This window comes from Pundamilia nyererei, unplaced genomic scaffold, assembly GCF_000239375.1.
Source record: "Pundamilia nyererei isolate P.nyererei 1_Seehausen unplaced genomic scaffold, PunNye1.0 scaffold00090, whole genome shotgun sequence".
In the NCBI taxonomy this organism is placed as follows: domain Eukaryota; kingdom Metazoa; phylum Chordata; class Actinopteri; order Cichliformes; family Cichlidae; genus Pundamilia; species Pundamilia nyererei.
In genome coordinates, this window is record NW_005187491.1 from 259,383 (window position 1) to 277,343 (window position 17,961).

General features: G+C 40.0%; 1 protein-coding gene across 11 annotated transcripts in view; it reads left to right on the forward strand.

Moving 5' to 3' along the window:
• Window positions 1-17,961, forward strand: part of mef2d (myocyte enhancer factor 2d) — a 96,954-nt gene that overhangs the window by 50,306 nt on the left and 28,687 nt on the right. For 7 of the 11 annotated variants that reach the window (XM_013912439.1, XM_013912441.1, XM_013912444.1 and 4 more), the window contains one exon: window positions 10,345-10,752. In XM_013912439.1, the coding sequence (XP_013767893.1) occupies window positions 10,345-10,752 (408 nt within the window). The remainder of the gene's footprint in view (window positions 1-10,344; window positions 10,753-17,961) is intronic. The other 4 variants (XM_005739172.1, XM_005739174.1, XM_005739171.1 and 1 more) reach the window with 2 other exon arrangements.

Below are 17,961 nucleotides of genomic sequence, written 5' to 3' on the forward strand. Positions count from 1 at the left end.
GTGTGTGTGTGTGTGTGTGTGTGTGTGTGTGTGTGTGTGTGTCCTACATGGGAGCTTCCTGCCTATACCGGCCTTTATACTGCCCGCCACCCATTCTCTTAATAAGCCAGGAGGCATTAAGCAACATTCGCCAGCATATGTCCTCAACTGTCCCCTTCCACAGATGTACTGCATTAAACACCACCTTGTTGGGCAGGTATCCGTGTCGTTTGCCCCTGACATTTTCCATGAATTCTTGCTATTTCACATTACCAGTAGAGTAGCATGAGTCATTTCAGTATTAAAAATAAAAACCCTCAGAACCTTTTTCAGAATACGTTATATAGTGTACTGCTAATAGCTGCACAAAATAGCAATTAAGTAAAACTGCAGCTTATTTAAATGTGTCTTTGTCACTTTTTGTATGGGAAACCTAAATCTCCAAGGTAATGAGTAAATACAACCATTGCATAAACGTAGTGGAGGGAAATGTGTAATATTTAGCTCCAAAACAGGTTGTTGAAAAGCAGAACCATTGACAGCTGTTAAGGAGCTGATATTCTGCATTAGCTGGAAATTGGAAAACATTTGGCTGACAAAACATTTGAAAAAAAAAAAAAGATGATGCAACACAGTGGTAAACATGCCCTGGTCCTACGTTTTTAAAGCATTTTTGCTGGCATAAAATTCAAAATGAACATCACTGACAATAGCATTTCTCAGTTTAGTTTAGTTTTTACTTTTTTAAATCACTTACAGGCTTTTAATCATTTGCAAATCATTGAATTTTGTTTCACACAGTGTAATCACCTTTTTGGAAGCAGAGTTATTGTAAACATTTGTCTGTAACGAACAGTGTATTTGTTGGGGACTTGTTGGCAGATAAATACACGCTGGGTGCTCAAGTTAGGAATGTCTATGTAGAATTTGGTCAAAAGAAAGTACTCAACAGTGTCTGTGTTTGTGGCAATGAAAGGAAAAGTTCCCCAGTACAAATGTGTGGTTTGCTGAAAGTTTTTGGATAAACAATGGAGCTTTGTGACACAGCGAAATAAGATAGATCTGGCTTTGGATGCCCTCAAAGTACTTGTTACTAGAATAAATATAGTGTTGGTTGTTGACTGTAACAAAAATAAAGAAGATCATCACATGTATCCTTTTAATAACTCAGTTTTGACTAAGATTTCATTAGATATTTTCTTGGCAAGTTATAAGGGACAAGAGCCCAATGTCTTTACTTCTCTGAAGGGCTCTTACTGTGAAACACTAGCAGGAATTATTTAGTTTTATTAAATAATTGCTGTAAAGAAATGCAGAAAATTTGCAAAGTAAAAATGACCTAAATCTGTTAACATGTTCTTGTCCAAAAGAGAACCGCCGTTTAAACAGCTTGAACAGACTTGTGAATATTGTAAAATACTTTTTATCTCCATGTGCAATAAATGATAATTATCATTTTGTACATTTAAATGCCGCAACTGTGACTGGACGTGCGTTACAGAAATGCTAGACATAGAGGGTGAGGGGCTTTCAGTGGCGCCCTGTACAGTCGAACAGTCAGTGTGACAAGATTGGCGAATTATACAATAATTATTAAAGATTATCTGCACTGGCACATGGTGTAACATCGCTGGTCAAGGACAGAGCTGAGACATACCGAGTGACGGAGCGCGAGAGTGAGGGAGAAGAGAGAGGGGATAATTGGATAGTCTCAAAATGTGCCCATTTGCTGCTCTGCCTCTGCAAGTGCTTTTGAGTATAAATTATGAAGTGTGGATATAGTCACGCAGGCACACGCAAACTGATACGTGCACGTGCGTACACAGTCTATGCTTCGTGTATGTTGCTCTGTCTATGCTGTACATGCATGCACCTCTGGCCCTAAATGCCTAGATGCACTTAAGTTCATATTGAGGTGTGTATATGGGTGTGGGTGTGTGGACTCTATTCATCACACAGTTAGACATTCCTTCACTTCAGTGCAAGCTTGAGAGGCTGTGCATATGCACACACAGCCTCTCTCTGAGATGCACGTGCTGCTTGAAAGTGTGTGTGGGCAGCCTGCCTCTCCTGTCAGAATGTGTTAATCCGCTTGACTGCAGATCCCAATCAGGGCAAAGAAGGGAAGTGAGCGAGAGACAGAGGGAACACAAGCGAGCGCAATGCTAAAAGAGTGGGGATGAATAGCTGAGGAGAGAAAGCAAGATGGGCGGAGAAGGGGGATGCCCTTTTTCCTTTAAGCGGCTCAGGGAAGACAGATCTCACCAAGAGCTTCAATGCTCGTGCTTAAGGACTTTGGGCACCGCCCTGATCCTCCTGGGCTGCAGCCAGGGGAGACTCGCATATTGCGAAACATTACTTGTCAGTATTTTCCTACTAAGCAACAGATTGAGTTTGTTGCTACAATAGCCCATAGCGCTTCAAACAAATAGTATACAACCCCAGATTACCCCACTTAGTGCACAGTGAGAAATTCACCCCTCTGCAGAGTTGCATGCCCACTTCTCCTCTGACGTCCTCTCGCAGAAAGCTGATGCCTGTGTTGTCCCGTAGATGCTCCTCATATAATCCTTCTTTGCTGTCTGAACTCTGTGGTCCTCCTGCTAAGACCTGCCATGCCCAAGGTCCTAATCTGGAGTAGAAGAGGTCATAGGAAGGTTTATTGGTGCTTACATTAGTGGTCACCGATCTTACTGGGATTTGTTTCTTCCAAGTTTCTGAATCACAAAACTTGTGTGAAAGGCCCAAAGCTCAACCATAATTAGGATTTTTGGATTTATTTATTTGTTTTACGTTACAAGTAGAATTGTAATGTGTTCTCCCTTTTAAATTAGATTTTTTGGGGGGGTTTGTGACCTGATACATTCACACAACTTGATTTGAAACCAAGATATAAACTTGTCTTATGTTTAGTCATTGCCTCAAAATTATTCAAATGTATTTCTTATTATTACTTCACTGTTTTTTGCAGTTGAACTTCAAGGTTAAGGAATACAATACAATGCCTTCAGTTATGGTCAGTATTATACCACACATTCACAGCATTGTGTTCAGAACAGAGATCCTGACCTTATGAAATAATTAACAGCCCTGTGCTGAAAAGGGGCCAAGATTTCATTAAAACAATATTAAGTACTGGAAGTCCTTGATTATAAAATATGTGACTCACTCCCAGAATGAGGCATGTTATGGAGATTCTGTATGAGGAACACGTACTCCTAGAGGGCAGAAAAATAGGCTTCCAAATATTTTGTTTAGTTGTCATTAGTGTAGGCGGTCATATATCAATAAGACTGATTGGCTTACAGGTCATCTGTAGTTGACGTAGGGCATCATGCACGATCAGCTTCCTCTGATACATAGCAAACCATCCAGAGGCCTCTTGAGGGCTAAGTGAGAGAAGTCCATTATTTTCATGGACAAATAATTCCAGTGAGAGCTGGAGGGGTAATGGCTGTTTATGCAGTGATGGTTTTTAATAAACTAAATGGTTAGAAATTAAAGGAAGTCTACAAGTCATGAACTAAACTTTGTCCAAATGTTGAAATGATTATTCCAACCTAACTTCCTGAATTTTATACTTTAATTAGAAAAAACCCCACTTACTTAGACCATCACAATGCATAACATATAGTTGAGTTTTCATTTACATTTTCATGTTAAATACGCTTTTGACCCTGAAATTAATGCATAATTAATACTTCACACAGGGGAGCACTAGGAACAGGAAGCATAATTAATCTAAATACAAAAGTGACAGAGAGCAGGACGAGGAAATGCATTTACGTTCTTTTCTGTTTTATTTTATTTTATTTATTGATTTTCTGTTTTAACAAGGCGTTCAAAAAAATACATTCTGAACCCGCACGATAGCGAGTGTGTGTTTTTTTTTTTTTGTTTTTTGGGCAGCGAGGACATGACTTCCTCACGTCTCACGGCTTGGCAGGTTACTGACATGAGAAACAACAAGTGCTGATCTATAATACAACATCTGAGGAGCCTGGCAGCCACTGCTGTGCTGAGACTGTGGATACGATGCCCCAAATGACTGACTGTAGGGGGCTGCATGCGTGAGAGAGGGAGAGACTTTCTTCTGCATTTCTGTATTTGACAAGCCACAATGGGAGGTGACATTACAGTTTGCTTTGCACTTACCAGGCCTAGACAGCAGGGACTCTGCCTGCTACCTAAGTACTTTTGGGACCATATAACCTGCACCGTCATAGTCCAAAAGAAAGCCTAACAATAAACAGCACATACTGTACCGGGCAAATAAAAGTGTTAGACAGTGAGATTAGAAAACTATAATAATCAGTTAAAGGAAATATTTTTACATGTCTCTGTTAATATTCTGTTTATCCTTCATGTTCATGTTTGTCACTAAAACATCCCTTCCTAATATACTTCTGTTAGAAGTGATGAAGAACAAAATCCAGTCTTTGGTTCCTGAATAGATTTCGAAATTCATCCAGTCAAGTGGCCACCTTCCTTTTACATAGATTTTGATTCTGTGCTGACCTGCAGCGCAGCAACACTAAGTCAAAGTGGGAATTTGGTACTCGTATGTAAAGTAAATGCCACTTTAGAAGTCAGTTGTATTTTTATCTGTTTTATTTGCCTTCATAGCACTGAAATCGGTTTGTAATTCCCAGATAAATTTTTCTAATGAGGAGTGATCAGTGGCCTTATGAACACCAGACAATAGTTTGGTGACTCACATCCTTTAACTTTAGTTAAAGTACAGTACAAATCAGTGATTAGTCCGACCCTCCTTTGTTCTTAAAGCAGTTGTGATTGTTCCAGTTGTTTTGGAGGACTGGCCAAAGTTTCTGTGGATTACAGCTGATTCCAAGTTAACTTGATGATGTTGAGATTAGGTTTGTGTAGAGGTTACGCTATCAGTTGCAAGACTCTTTGTTCTTCTTGATAACAAAGATAGGTTTCATGGTCTTTTTGCCATGTTGAACAATTACTTTATCATAGATAAGAATTTAAACATCTAAAGTGGCTAAACAGGAAAACTGTGCAAGCGGTGCTGTTCGGCAGTTTCATATCTGGGCCTTCCCACCTCCCAAAGTGTCCTTGGGCAAGTCACAGAGCCCAGAGTTGCTTTCAGAGGCAGTGTGTGTATCTGTTAAACGTATACATGGCTAGATATGGTGACACCCAAACACACATGTATGTTTTAGGTAAAGGTCTGTTTTTCTGGCACCTTCCAAATGAATGTGACGATAAAGCTGATAGAGGCAAAAGTGAGAAAAATAAAAGGAAATGCAAAAAACCAGGAAGGGAACCTGATACACTCAAAGTATTATTGCCACTGTTATCAAACGTCAAATACTGACACTATGCATGCAGTCGTACAGTGACTTTCGCTCACGACTTAGACACATAGAGGCTTCAAACACATTTTCAGAGTAAGGGATAAAAGGTTGGAGCAGGAAAGAGAGAGGAAAAGGGAAGGAAATTATGATGGGAAAAGCTCTGGGAACAAGAGACAGGGCAAAAGAGGAGTGGAAAAGAAACTGAAACAGAGGAGAGAATGAAGGTTGATGAGAGGAAATGAGCGACTGGGGAGTATTGCGTATGGAGACATTTCAAGGAAGCAATGGCGAGAGATGTTAAGGGTGGAAAAACACAGAAGGACAAGTGCGAGAGTTTGCACTTGCACTGTGAGCGAGCGAGAGCTACGTTAAAGGTGGTGGGCTGAGAGATGAGAGGCCGAGAGAAAGACAAAAAGAGACAGGACAAAGCAGCAGCAGCGTTTCATGGAGAGCTGGAAACAGAGGGCGGGCGGACAGGCGGGTGGGCGAGCGAGCGAGCCAGAGGGGAACGAAGAGAGTGAGGTGGGGGCGGGGCTTGCGAGCAGTCATAGCCAGTTAGAGGCTGGCGTGGTGCTCTGCAGGGTGAATCTTACCCTGGCAACACAATAGAGCGAGAGAGCGAGAGGGAAAGTGGGAGAGAGGGAGACAGCGGACAGGTGAACAGATGGCTGACTGAGAGACAAGCTGATCAGTGCACAACAGAGGGGTGTGTGTGAGTGTGAGCGAAAGAGAGAATGTGAATGTAATGCAATGTAACACAAAATGTTCAGTCTGAGAGAGAGTGGGAAAACAAACAAAGAAAGTGAGAGAGGGGGAAAGATGCCCATGTTTACACTGTAATGTTCACAAAATATCAGTGGAGTTTACATGAGAGAAAGACAGAGAGGCAAGCCTGTGATGTCCAAAAAATATCAAGTGTGTGTGAAAGCAAGTAGAGACAGTGTGAGAAGGAAGCCTACTGTACGTCTGTTTGCATCCATATGTCAGTGTGTCCATTAGGATTGTTGCTTTTTATATGAATTTGAAAGTGTCAGATGGAGAGGAAACAAAGGAATATTTGACCAGTGGTGATCCGTTCAGATTTTTGATTTATGGGTCGGGCGTTTTGTACTTCAGTGGAACTGAAATGCAGTGTCATTCTGACCTTATTCCATGGCCTGCTTCTTTGGCAGAAAATAGAGTAAGCTAGCAATCTCAGTGGATAATTACGGCCTCAAATTAGGAAAAGCAATAAGCAGAAGCATTTAGACTTCAGTACTACATGCTGAAGAAGTTACAGATGAAGGTAAGTTTGTATGCCAACTAACTGGTGAATCTATTGCCACGATGGCATAAAGACAATGAAAATGAATGAACACTGTCCTTATTGGAAGCATTAGTGGAAGCATTGTAAGAAATGTTTTTATTGTCCTTTGGGGGAAATGATGTTTGTGTCAGAGTTAATAACACATGGCGCCTTAATAGCATATGCATGATAGCTGCATCTTCATGACAAATAATGCCAGATTTAATCAAGTACATAAATTCAAATGAATCACACTTAAAATGGGACGATTTTAAGAAGATCGATGGCATTTAGGGAATTTTGTCCAAACCCCAAAGACAGTTGCATGTTTGGTCTTATTGTCATTATTTTTGTTCTTATTATTTAAAAAAAAAAAAAAAAAGTATATGATCACCAAATCCATTTGTATTTTGGCCCTGTTCATCATATCAACTCGAATGAGGACTGATATTTGACGACGTTTTGGTCGCAGATCTATGAAAGTAGGATCAAGGTTTAATTGAACTAAAGCTTAAATTGAAGGAGATTAATTATTTGGTTGGTGTAACCATCTACCTTTAAATTAGGCTTAGGAAATGCAAAACTGGAACTTTGTCTCTCCTCACAAGTATCAAAGTACAAATGTGTGTCACTACATGTGAACAGTGCACCAACATGGCTCCAGTGTCATCACAGTTTTGTTTGCAGGCTCTTTATCTCTTTGTGTCCTGACAGTCAGGGCAGGAGGTCCACGCTTCTATCACGTCCTCCACACAGCCCTCTGTCACATGCCGTCATTGTCAAGTTGAAAGTTGTTCTATTTTTATTTATTTTATGTAGTTCTTTTATTCTCTCAATTTTTAGGTCAGTGCGCACACACATCTGCCTCAGCAGAGTGTGTTTTCTATGAACTGTGCGCAACAAAGCACATGGTGGCTGCTCCTGTGTGTGAAATTTACATTAAGCTGCAGATCAGAGCACTTACTTGTTCTGGTGAGAGTTAACAGCTGAATCAGGAGACTGTCTCCATGTTGGAACAAATCTTTCTAATAACCCGTTTCTGTGGGTAGATAAAAAAGCAGCTTTGACACTGCGATAATAATAATGGCTTTGGTTTTTAATGAGATTCATATCAAAGAGCAGTATTGTTATTAACACTGAAAGTCTTTTTACCCTTACATCCAAATGGCATCATTACCCTCTTGCCCTCACCTGTTTTTAGGATTTCAGGCTAATACATCAAAAATGAAAAGAATCTCTGTCTCTTCCTCCTCGGGGTTTAGTCTGGAGCTCTCGATACAACGACTTCCCGCCAGCTTCACTTTAGAGGCTGAATTGCATGCAGTTGAATCATTCTCACTTAACAATGATTGTGTGCTGTGCACTCATGTAACACATGGTTAGGTTTTAATCAGACCGCCACTAGACTATAGTCGCACCTGACACGGCAAGTGCTTGTTAATTAAAGAAAGTAAAGGGTGCATGAGATATTGAATATAATATCTGTTGGGTGATACATGTAACAGTGCCCTGCATTATATGTTGTGTGTAATTGAATGTCAAAAGATGCCAGTGGTTTTATTTGTTTTACATACTGAACTACAAATTAGGTAGACTACATGTTTTTGTTCAACCCCCAAATTACACTTACATATGAAAAAGGACTGTTTCACAATACTGTGGAAAAACTATGCCCAACCCTATGATTCAGTAGCTTGTAGAGCCATTCCTAGCAGCAGTAACTTGAAGTAATCACTTTCCGTGTGACTATGATTCTCTCACATCGTTGTGGAGGAATTCTGGCCCACTCTTCTTTCCAGTGGTCCTTGGGTTCATTCAGGTACGAAGGCATTTGTTTATTCACACCTTTCAATGAGGTTCCATCACAGCATTTCAGTGAGCTTGAGGTCTGGTTTTACTGCACCATCGAGACACCAGATTTGCTGGTGTACTTGGAATCATTGTTCTGTTGCATGACCCAGTTCTAGCTGTTTAATCATAGTCGACTCAATCACTGAAAAATGCCCTAGTCCCATATCTGCAGAACAAGCCAGAATCATCACTGTTAGTATTTGCTCTGTGTTCATATGCTGTGTTTGGTTTTCTACAAATGTGGTGCAATTTGGCCAAACATCTCCACACCTAAGTAGTTTTCTCCCAGCAGCCCTTCAAAACCAACCATAATCATTCAGTGTCTTTGTAATTGTAAAGTCGTGACTTTGGCCTGTAGACTCTGAGATGTAGCTCTTGTTGTTCTCTGTGCTTTCCACGGTCTCACTTTGGGGGGGAATTCGCTGGGATGCTCACATCTGTATGCCTGCTTTTATAGAGGTGCTCACACTTGCTGATGATCATCTAATCAAGCACATATGATTAGCAGCACCTTAATCTCATAATACCAATGGAAGCAATAAGAGCTTACTTAGTTTTTCACTTTTTTCACATGACTGCACATTACAGTTAATACTAGAAACTAGATTTACGAGCTTTTAAAGAAATTCTTTTCCTGTGATTGCTTGTTCATTAAACAGCCACTTTCCTATGACTTAATGATGCTTCTTTTTTGTAAGACACTGAAGGTCATTTGATAATTCTTGAAATCAGTTGATTTCTACAGAGTGCTGCTTAAAATATAGTGCTTCGCAGACAGATGCCCCCTCCCCTCCTTTTTCTTTTTTTTTTTTTTTTATTTTTTTTATTCAATAAAAAAATGTTTTGGATGGAATGACTTGCTGGAGTGAGAACTAGAGTCTGTTTTCTTTTCTTTTTTTTGACCATGGTTATAGTCTATTTTTCCTTTGGGATAGATTTCAAGGCGAGGGATTTCTTTCTTTTCGCACCACTCAAGGCTAAAGCTTGTATTTGGACCACAGTAGGATCTCCAGCTCCAGTTTAAGATCCATTTTGCTACGAGGATCTCTCTGCTTGGCTCTGTGGTCAAGGGCCCACCAGGCAAAGCTACTTAACAGCAAATCTTGTTTAGCACAATCCTCTCAAAATAAGAGCCTCTTTATCTCCCTCTCTCGCCCGTCGGTCTCCCTCTTCCATTTCTCGCCCTTTCCAAAGTGTGCGAACACTGACGCAACCTGTCTGCCGTTAGCTGAAGTGCTAATACCAGCACATGCTTCCTAGCTCACCCTTTACCCTTTTGCTTTACTTTACCACATTCCTCAGTGCAAAGCTTCACACCAATTACTAACACTGTTGATTAGCCAACGTGTGCACAAGTGTGATGCCTCGCTGTATCTTCTGACATGCACATAGTTTATTGGCCTTGTTCTCTCAGACCACATCCTCTGATTTGAAAGCTTTCTGCGGTTGGAATAAGACTCAGTAGTTTTTCAGCCCTTTAAACCATAACTTCCTGAGTGCACCTGCTGGATAAGCAAGTACAGTTTCTTCCTTAATAACTTGCTTTCAGGTGGGTGGCAGATGTTACGAACTTTGACCTCACAAATCAACAGAGGATTTTCAAAGGTTGAAGTTGAGAATGTGTGTTCTGTAAGGCAGCTTTTCTGCTCACAGAAGGTGCCGCAAAGAAAAAAAGACAAACTCTTTTTATGTCATCATCAGGGTCAAATTGTTCCATCTGACCTTAGCTGGCTCATGTTTATACAATGAATAGCGTAGGAGTCAGCACATTTTATGCAATCAAGATGTTCATTTGTGTTTGAGAAATGAAAATCTTTCACTGTGTGCTAATTCCAATATGTGCATGGAAAAATGAAATGTAAATGTGCTTCCTTCTCCTCCTCTACCCCTCTTTAACCGCTTCAGACGTTGCGAAAGAAAGGCTTTAACGGTTGCAACAGCCCTGAGCCCGACGGCGACGACTCCATCGACCAAAGCCCGCTAAATGACCGCAAGACCGAGGACCTGGACAGCCTCTTCAAGCGCTACGGCGTGAGTACAATCACATTTTTGTCACCTTATCTAACCTACCCTTTTCTTCTTCTCCCTTTTTTCTCTACTTTCCTCTCTCTCTCTTTCTCTCTCTCTCTTTCTCTCTCCCTGTCTGCCTTCTCTTCTTTTGTTTGGGGATCGAAGGCTCTGAACAAGAAAGAGCACCGGGACTCTGAGAGCCCAGACCCCGAGGAGCCCTTCTCCCTCACCCCCCGCACTGAAGAGAAATACAAAAAAATTGACGAGGAGTTTGATAAAATGATGCAGAACTATAGGCTGTCAGTGAGTACCTCCCACCACTCTGCGTAACCCTGCCCCCTCTTCATGTTGGTACCTTGCTGCTGCCGCTGACCGGACAACCGGAGATTTCCGGCTGCTGATGGTGGCCTGACTACTCACAGAGCACTCGCCTTCACCATTCCCCACTCCTTTACCTTCTCTACTTCACCGCTTACCAATAGCACCTATCCCCATCCCCCAAATCACTACCCACAACCACCCCACCCCACTGATGGTGTGTGCTTCAGCAAGAAATAAGAGCAGCCAAGTTCATAAGGGAAGCCTCTTAAAAGTAAAATTTTAACTAATGTTCACATTCATCATTAATTAATGGAATGGTATTTTTTTTTTTTTTTGTAAGAAAGCCTAAAGTTGTGTTTCCAATGTTGTTTGGTCTGTTCAACAACCAACACGAATATAATAACTTTAAAGTAACATAGCTCAGATAGACATAATTTATGGGGTACATGGAGAGTCGTTTTCTGCAGTTAAATTTCCTAGGACTCATAAAAAAGACAAATAATATTCTTTTTTTGCTGTTTTGTTTTGTTTTTTGCAGCACTGCGCATGTGTAAGACAGAAAGTGATCCTTAAAAAAGCAGCATGACACCAAATAGGGCATGCTAACTGTGATTATTCATCTGAAGTTACAGTCATCACAGTGAAGCACATTCTCAGGAGTATTATGGCTTTTAATACAATGTTTCTGATGCCTCTGCAAGTTCGCAAACGTACAAGAATAAACAACAGAGGGAGAGGAGCGATAACTAGGTCCCTGGTTCTCACAAAAGTTGGCATAGCAACTAATATTGCAAGGGGAAATCATGTTTTATGGTAATAATCAACACGTTTGGAGCATGCCTTCGAGCAGTCAGATTTTTTTTTTTTTTTGACTGAATGCACCAATTGTGTAATACTTAGCAACATTAAAGAAAGAGCGTTGCAATTTCAGATAGTCTGTATCCACCAGGGCTGTGTCTGTTTCTCAGATAACACATAGAAAGCCAGAGTGCAGTTGATAACCGGCTGTTATTAGCAGCATTACTGAGGTCACTTTAGTCCCAGTGTAGTCCTGTTCCTCCGATGGGCTCCTGACATTATCCAGGTTCTGCCTCCTGACTGGCGCTCTGCCAATCCCCTTTTACCGCTCTACTTCTTTGCCAATTTCTCTGTGATTCATTTTTTCCTCTCTGCTCAATAATGCCATTAATGTCACTTTAATGACTAGCACTTAATTTACAGCTCCTCTTCCTGTCTGCCGGCCCCCTGATTGGTCGCTTGGGATGGGACACAGTCACTTTGAGGTTCTGCAGAATAGTTAGGCAGTAGTTGTTTACTACAGTCACACCTTTGGTGTTACACCTTTATGGAGGGTGGAGGCGTTTTTCTTTTTTCTTATTGTTGTTCTTTACTGTATTAGGCTTGTTTTGTGGTATGCATGACTAGTCTCATAATCATGCTGTAATTGTAATTGTAATTGTTCATATGTTTATGAAAATAGGACTGTGAAAAGCAATATAATTATGAACAATGTATAATGTATGCATTGTCAGCTACATATCTAGTTTACAGCTAGAGCGATGGAAAGACTATGCCTTCGCCTGGTTTTCAGTTTAAAGGCTTGAAACACACTATTTGTTAAATTAAAAGCAGTTTTATGGACAAAACTAGTTTAAAAAAAACACACTGGTGGTTTGGAGGGAAGAAAAGGCTTTCTTCAAAATGACATCAAGTGCTAATGTTAATATTAATTTACTAAAATCTCACATACATCAGAGCATAATGGAGAAAATGAGCTGCCTCTCAGATTAATCAGCTCAGTGAATCTCTCCCCTCCTGATATCCACCCTGCCTCCATCAGCCTCTCTGTGCTGTGTGAGACAAATAGCTCTGAAAACACTTTCTCAAAAGAGAAAACCACAGAAGAAGAAGAAGCGGATTCAATCTACTGCACTTAGAGAGCTACAGCTCTTGGCTCATGCCATTTGTATGCTAGCGTAACGCTGCTAGCAAATGACTCTAGCGACAAGCTGCCCCGACATCACTCTGCCCCTCGGTGTCCCAGTCAGCCTGCCTACCTGTCTGGTTTTCCAGCACACCTTTCACGGTCAACCAGTAATCAGAAACATGCAGCACCACCTGCCACTCCTCCCCTCAGCATCATAATCCCCAGCATGACAGATAGGGGCCGGGATATACAAGCTTAATCCCACTTGTACTCAAATACCTCCCAAGGTAGGAAGAGAGTGGTGAGGGAGAACGGGCAGGACACTTGGCTAAACGAGCCCCCAGCTAACGTATCTTTTCCTGTTAAACTGGCACTGTAGCAAGAGAAAAGAGCTTTGGGTTTTTGTTTTTTTTCTCCTAACCGGAGGGCCCCTGGTTTGATCCTTTTCTGGCTCTGAGATTCTGGGCCAGGAAATTGAATAAGAAATAGATTTCTGCCTTTTAACAACCACCTCCATGGTGCCTTTCAGCAAGAAGCTGAATGTTTTGTCTCCTGTATAAGCTTGGTATGAATGTCAAGTGAAACATGGTGTTATTGAAACTGCTGCACACTTAATCACATCTAATTTAGTTTTGAGATTAGTTTAGCTTTGAATTTCATGCCATGAAAGCATGAGGACTCTCAGCATCCCTATTAATAGTTTCTGTTAAGAGCTGCAAATAAAACAATTTTCAGTGAGAATCAGATGTTTTGGAGAAGGTGAGCCGCGAGTCATTCAGCCTCTTTTTATTTATTTAGGATCAAATATTGGTGACGTCGGAAAGAAATTAGAGTGAGGGGGGCATAGAACTAAACAACTAAAGCTAATTTACTGGTCAACTGCTGGGACATCTAAAGGTCCGTCAAACACTTTTCCAATGTTGCATCTGTGTTCAGATCTGCAGCCTCTTACAAATACGATGCGACAATCCTACAGTTGAAAAAGGGGAAAAAAGAGAAAACTTTCAAAGGCTTTCAGGACAAGAGGGAGGAAAAGGGAAACTAGGCCATGAGTTTAATTCATTCTGATTTACCCTTGCATCCAGGAAACACACCCTTGTTGAGAGAGCTCCTCCGAGGGAAAATAGGTTAGCCTTCTCTCCCCTCTTTTTGTTCTCTTCACACAGAAGAGGCCTTAAGCTTCCTCACATGAGCCTCTGGAAAAGCTCCTAGTCAATTATTTACCTAACAGGTTCTTGTTATTTTTTTCTATGGTTCCCATCCTCTGTGCTAAATCCACAGGATGAGGAGCAGTACCCAGTTAACCCTCCTCTCTGCAATTAGGAGCAGCAGTGTTAAATGGAGTCAGAGTGGGCAGATGTAAATTCTCTTGTAATTTGCCAAAGACATGGATTAATTCTCAGTGTAGCACAGTGGAGAGCAGGGTCAAGACAAATTTAAAATTCATATTTACAGAATAAATGAAGAGGTTTTGGAGTTATGTCACCAATCTCCTAGCAACCAGAGGCTGATACAGATATGAAGGTCTTGTGGAATGGTGGCGAGCAGCAAACAGTCGATGGCTAAATGTATTACAAAGTACCAATAAAGAGACAGACAGCTGAAGAGGATTGTTTTTTAAGGTATGCATGGTACTCTTGAGTCATTTGTCATTTTTCATATTCAGTCAGGATAATAGGAAGTTGGTACAGAAACATGCAATTACAAGCTTGGAAGGCAATATCTGGTATAACTACTAAACTCTCTTACGCAAGCTTTCTTAGAACTTCTTTAAGTAGTCGTCAGGAATAGTTCTCCAGGTTTCTTGAAGGACATTCAAAGCTCTTCTTTGAATGTGTTCTGCCTTTTGATTTCTGTTAGGGTGATCCCACACTGCTTCAGCAGTGTTTAGGTGTTTGGAGGCCAATCCTTGACTTATAGTGTTCTAGTGTACATTGTTCTATTCAGCTAGACGCCTACTGTAGATGTATTCTACTGAAAAATAGTGATTTTACCAATCAGATGCTTTCTAGATTGTATTGCATGGTGGGTCATATTTTTTTGTGTTTCTTTAGTTGAAATTAAATCCAGCCCCAAACCATGATAGAGTGTCCACCATGTTTTACAGATGGCCGTACATGTAACTAACATACATTTGAAGCAAAGATTTTAAGTTTTGATTCATAAAAGCTGTGGCCACTGATTTTTCAGTCCAGTCCTTGTCTTATTTGCTATACCTCAGCTTTTTATCCCTCTTTTATCCTTTTTTCCCTACATTCAAAATTTTTGGTGAATCACCTTGTTTGTGGAAAAAATGCTGTTTTATGCCTGCCAAATATATTACTTTTGAGAATCTTCTGTAGTTCAACTGTTAAATTTGGGAACAAATTATGTTTTTGCAAAAGACTGCTGATAGATGATTGATTGATACAACACTGGTTCATACCTTGGCTTAACCTTGTGTTTGAATGATTCATAGGTCAGTTTAAAGTGGCTTAAACGATATTTATAATTATTATATTATTATCAAATCCTATTTTTCATAATTCCAAATCACCACAAATATACCATCAAGGTCACATTGTCTTCAGTGATATTTTCTGTCCTGAATGCTATTACTTATTGTCAATTTATTTAAAACCACAGTTCCATTATTCCAACTTTAAATCTGTAAATACAGACTGCAGTCCATCTTTCTCTCTCTCTCTAACCGTAGTTTAACTGTAGCTTAGTAAGTTTTAGACTTGATTAATGGGAAAGTAGAGCGTTTCAGGCTCAGGTAAAGGTGACAGTTTGATTGCTTTGTATTTGGTAAAAATGGCCGTCAGCAAAGACTCCAGCTCTGTCCTCTGTTTGTAGTTGTTCTCCCAGTAAAAAAAAAATATATAATGAAATCTATTACTGAAAAGAAAAGAAAAAAACATTCCCAAGCACTGTAGGGATAAACTCTTTCTGGATCCTTATGCTCTGCGTTCATACACCTCTGGCCCACTTTGGATTAACCCCACCTCTGTCCACCCTTTCCCATTTATCCATGCCCTTCCTTTACCTTCTGCTTGGCCTGTGTGCAGTGGTGCAATGCTGTTAGCCGTTCTCTTCACTCTCCCTGTTAGCCACTTACAGCTCTCTCTGTACAGCCTGCTTTGCAAACTTCCTCTTTGTAGGCTGAAGAGTGAATTTTACATTTCACGTATTTGGAAGATTTAATAAAGATTAGTCATTTTTCAAGGCTAACATAGCGAATAAATTGAAAGGTTTTTTGTGGAACTATAATTTGTTGTTTGTTTTATGAAAAAAGGGCCAGTTTTTACTCTGTTTAGACTTTGTGTGACGAAAAAAAAACCTAATTATAAAATAATGAATAAAGATGATTATTTTTGTTGTTGAGGTTTATACAAAAAGACCACTTTATTAGTTGGGAACAAGTTGTTTAGTTGTTTGAGGAAAACCTATGATCAAGTAACAATTTTTGAGATTTGACTGAATAAACTAGCAATTGGTTTGGTTTCAGTCCCATAACTCCCTTATTTTCGTGTGATCTCCAATGCAGTGCAGAGGGAAAAGAGGTAGAGATCAAGGGCAGGAAGGTGCCCTCGTCCTCCTTGATATTAAACTGGGTCCCAGGCAGTTTGAGTACAGTACAGTGCAGCGGTGGCCCATATTCTATATATAGAAGTCCTTATTTCAGATTGAGTTGGAACAGGGTGAAATGGGTCGGACTGCTGGACAACCCGAGGTCCTTGCCCCTGATTTTCCTTTTTTTTCTCTCTTTTTTTGCACTCGGGGACGTCTGGTCATCCACTTCATCAACTCAGGTGACGAGACTGATCATTTCTTTAAAAAAAAAAAAAAAGTGCAGTTGATACGTTTTTGAACAGAAAGGTGGACTGTCTTCAGGATTTTTGAGAACAAGAGTAATATTGTAAAGCCCATTTTGGTAGGCAAGCTCCTGCTGAATATTTCCTTAAATCCCCAGTGATGAGCACATGTCAGTGGGGGTGGTGGGATGCTGCTGGAATGTGACAAGCACGCTATGAAATGTCACCAATAACCTGATGCAATAACCTGCTGCTGCTGCGACAAGTTTTAACCTGGCATGAAAAGTGAAAGGCGAGACAGCTTTTTGGCCTTTTCACCAAGTCACCTTGCATGACAACTGAGTGAGTGAGTGTGCGCGTGTCTGCGTTTGGGTGCGTCTGCGTGTGTTTGAGATTTGATGTGTGTGTTTTTGGTTGTTTTGAAGAGTTTTATTTCCAAAACAAAATTGTGTTCTTTTAAAGCACAGTAGAAACAGCAAACATCAGACATGTCTGATACTTTTGAATTGATTTCCTGCCTCAAGAGTGAAGCTTGACAAACAAGCAAAGAATCAAAAAATCTTCACCGTGACAGAATACCAATGCAGTGTAGGTAGATTTCAGTTATTGAGGATCATTTTTAATATCTTACGGGTATGATTTAAAAGTTATTACTAACTGCAAAGTTTTAGATCTGAAACATATGATATGATATTCAGAATTCATGGACTCCTGTTTATTGTTCATTACTTTAGCCATTAAGGCTAATGATGATTTCTTTGAAAAACAAAGATCTACTTAAGAAGTTATTTTTGTGTCAGCATTTGAGCTTTTTGAATCTGATTTTCGTTAAACAGGTGAAAATATCTATCAGTGTAGGAAACAAATATTCCCAATGCTAATCAGTTTTTTGCAATTTTTTTTTTGTATACTATTTTTATTCTTGTGCACTGACCTGTTTTGGAATACAAAGCTCTAGTTTTGGGAAGAGTGATTTTTTTTTTCCCCCTCTGTATTTATTTATTTAATTATTAACTGTTTTTTAACTTTTAAAAAGTGGAGACATCAGTCATTATGCAAGGATTAAAAGTTCCTTCTTCGTATGTATATTGGATGTACAATAAAATTTACAATACAAACATTTTTCTTTAATTAAAATCAAATGTTGCAACAGCACTGAAAGCTGCCCAGCAGAGCAAAAGGAGACAGTCTTGAAGAGGAGCCAAATTCAAATCAGATAAAGTGTTTGGGGTAAAAAAAAAAATGCTACTTTTCAAGTAATTCTGAACTACTGAAATAATTCACTACTGTATTATTTCACAACAAATTGCCCTTTAAACGAAAAAGATATTTATCAAGGTGAAATAAGCTTGAAAGAATAGCTACAAATTCTTGAAACAATAATTAGCGTGCAAAATAGAAGATGTTCCACTTGCGTTTCTTTTTATGTTGTTGCTTTAAAGTAGGACTCTCCTTTGTTGTGTAACT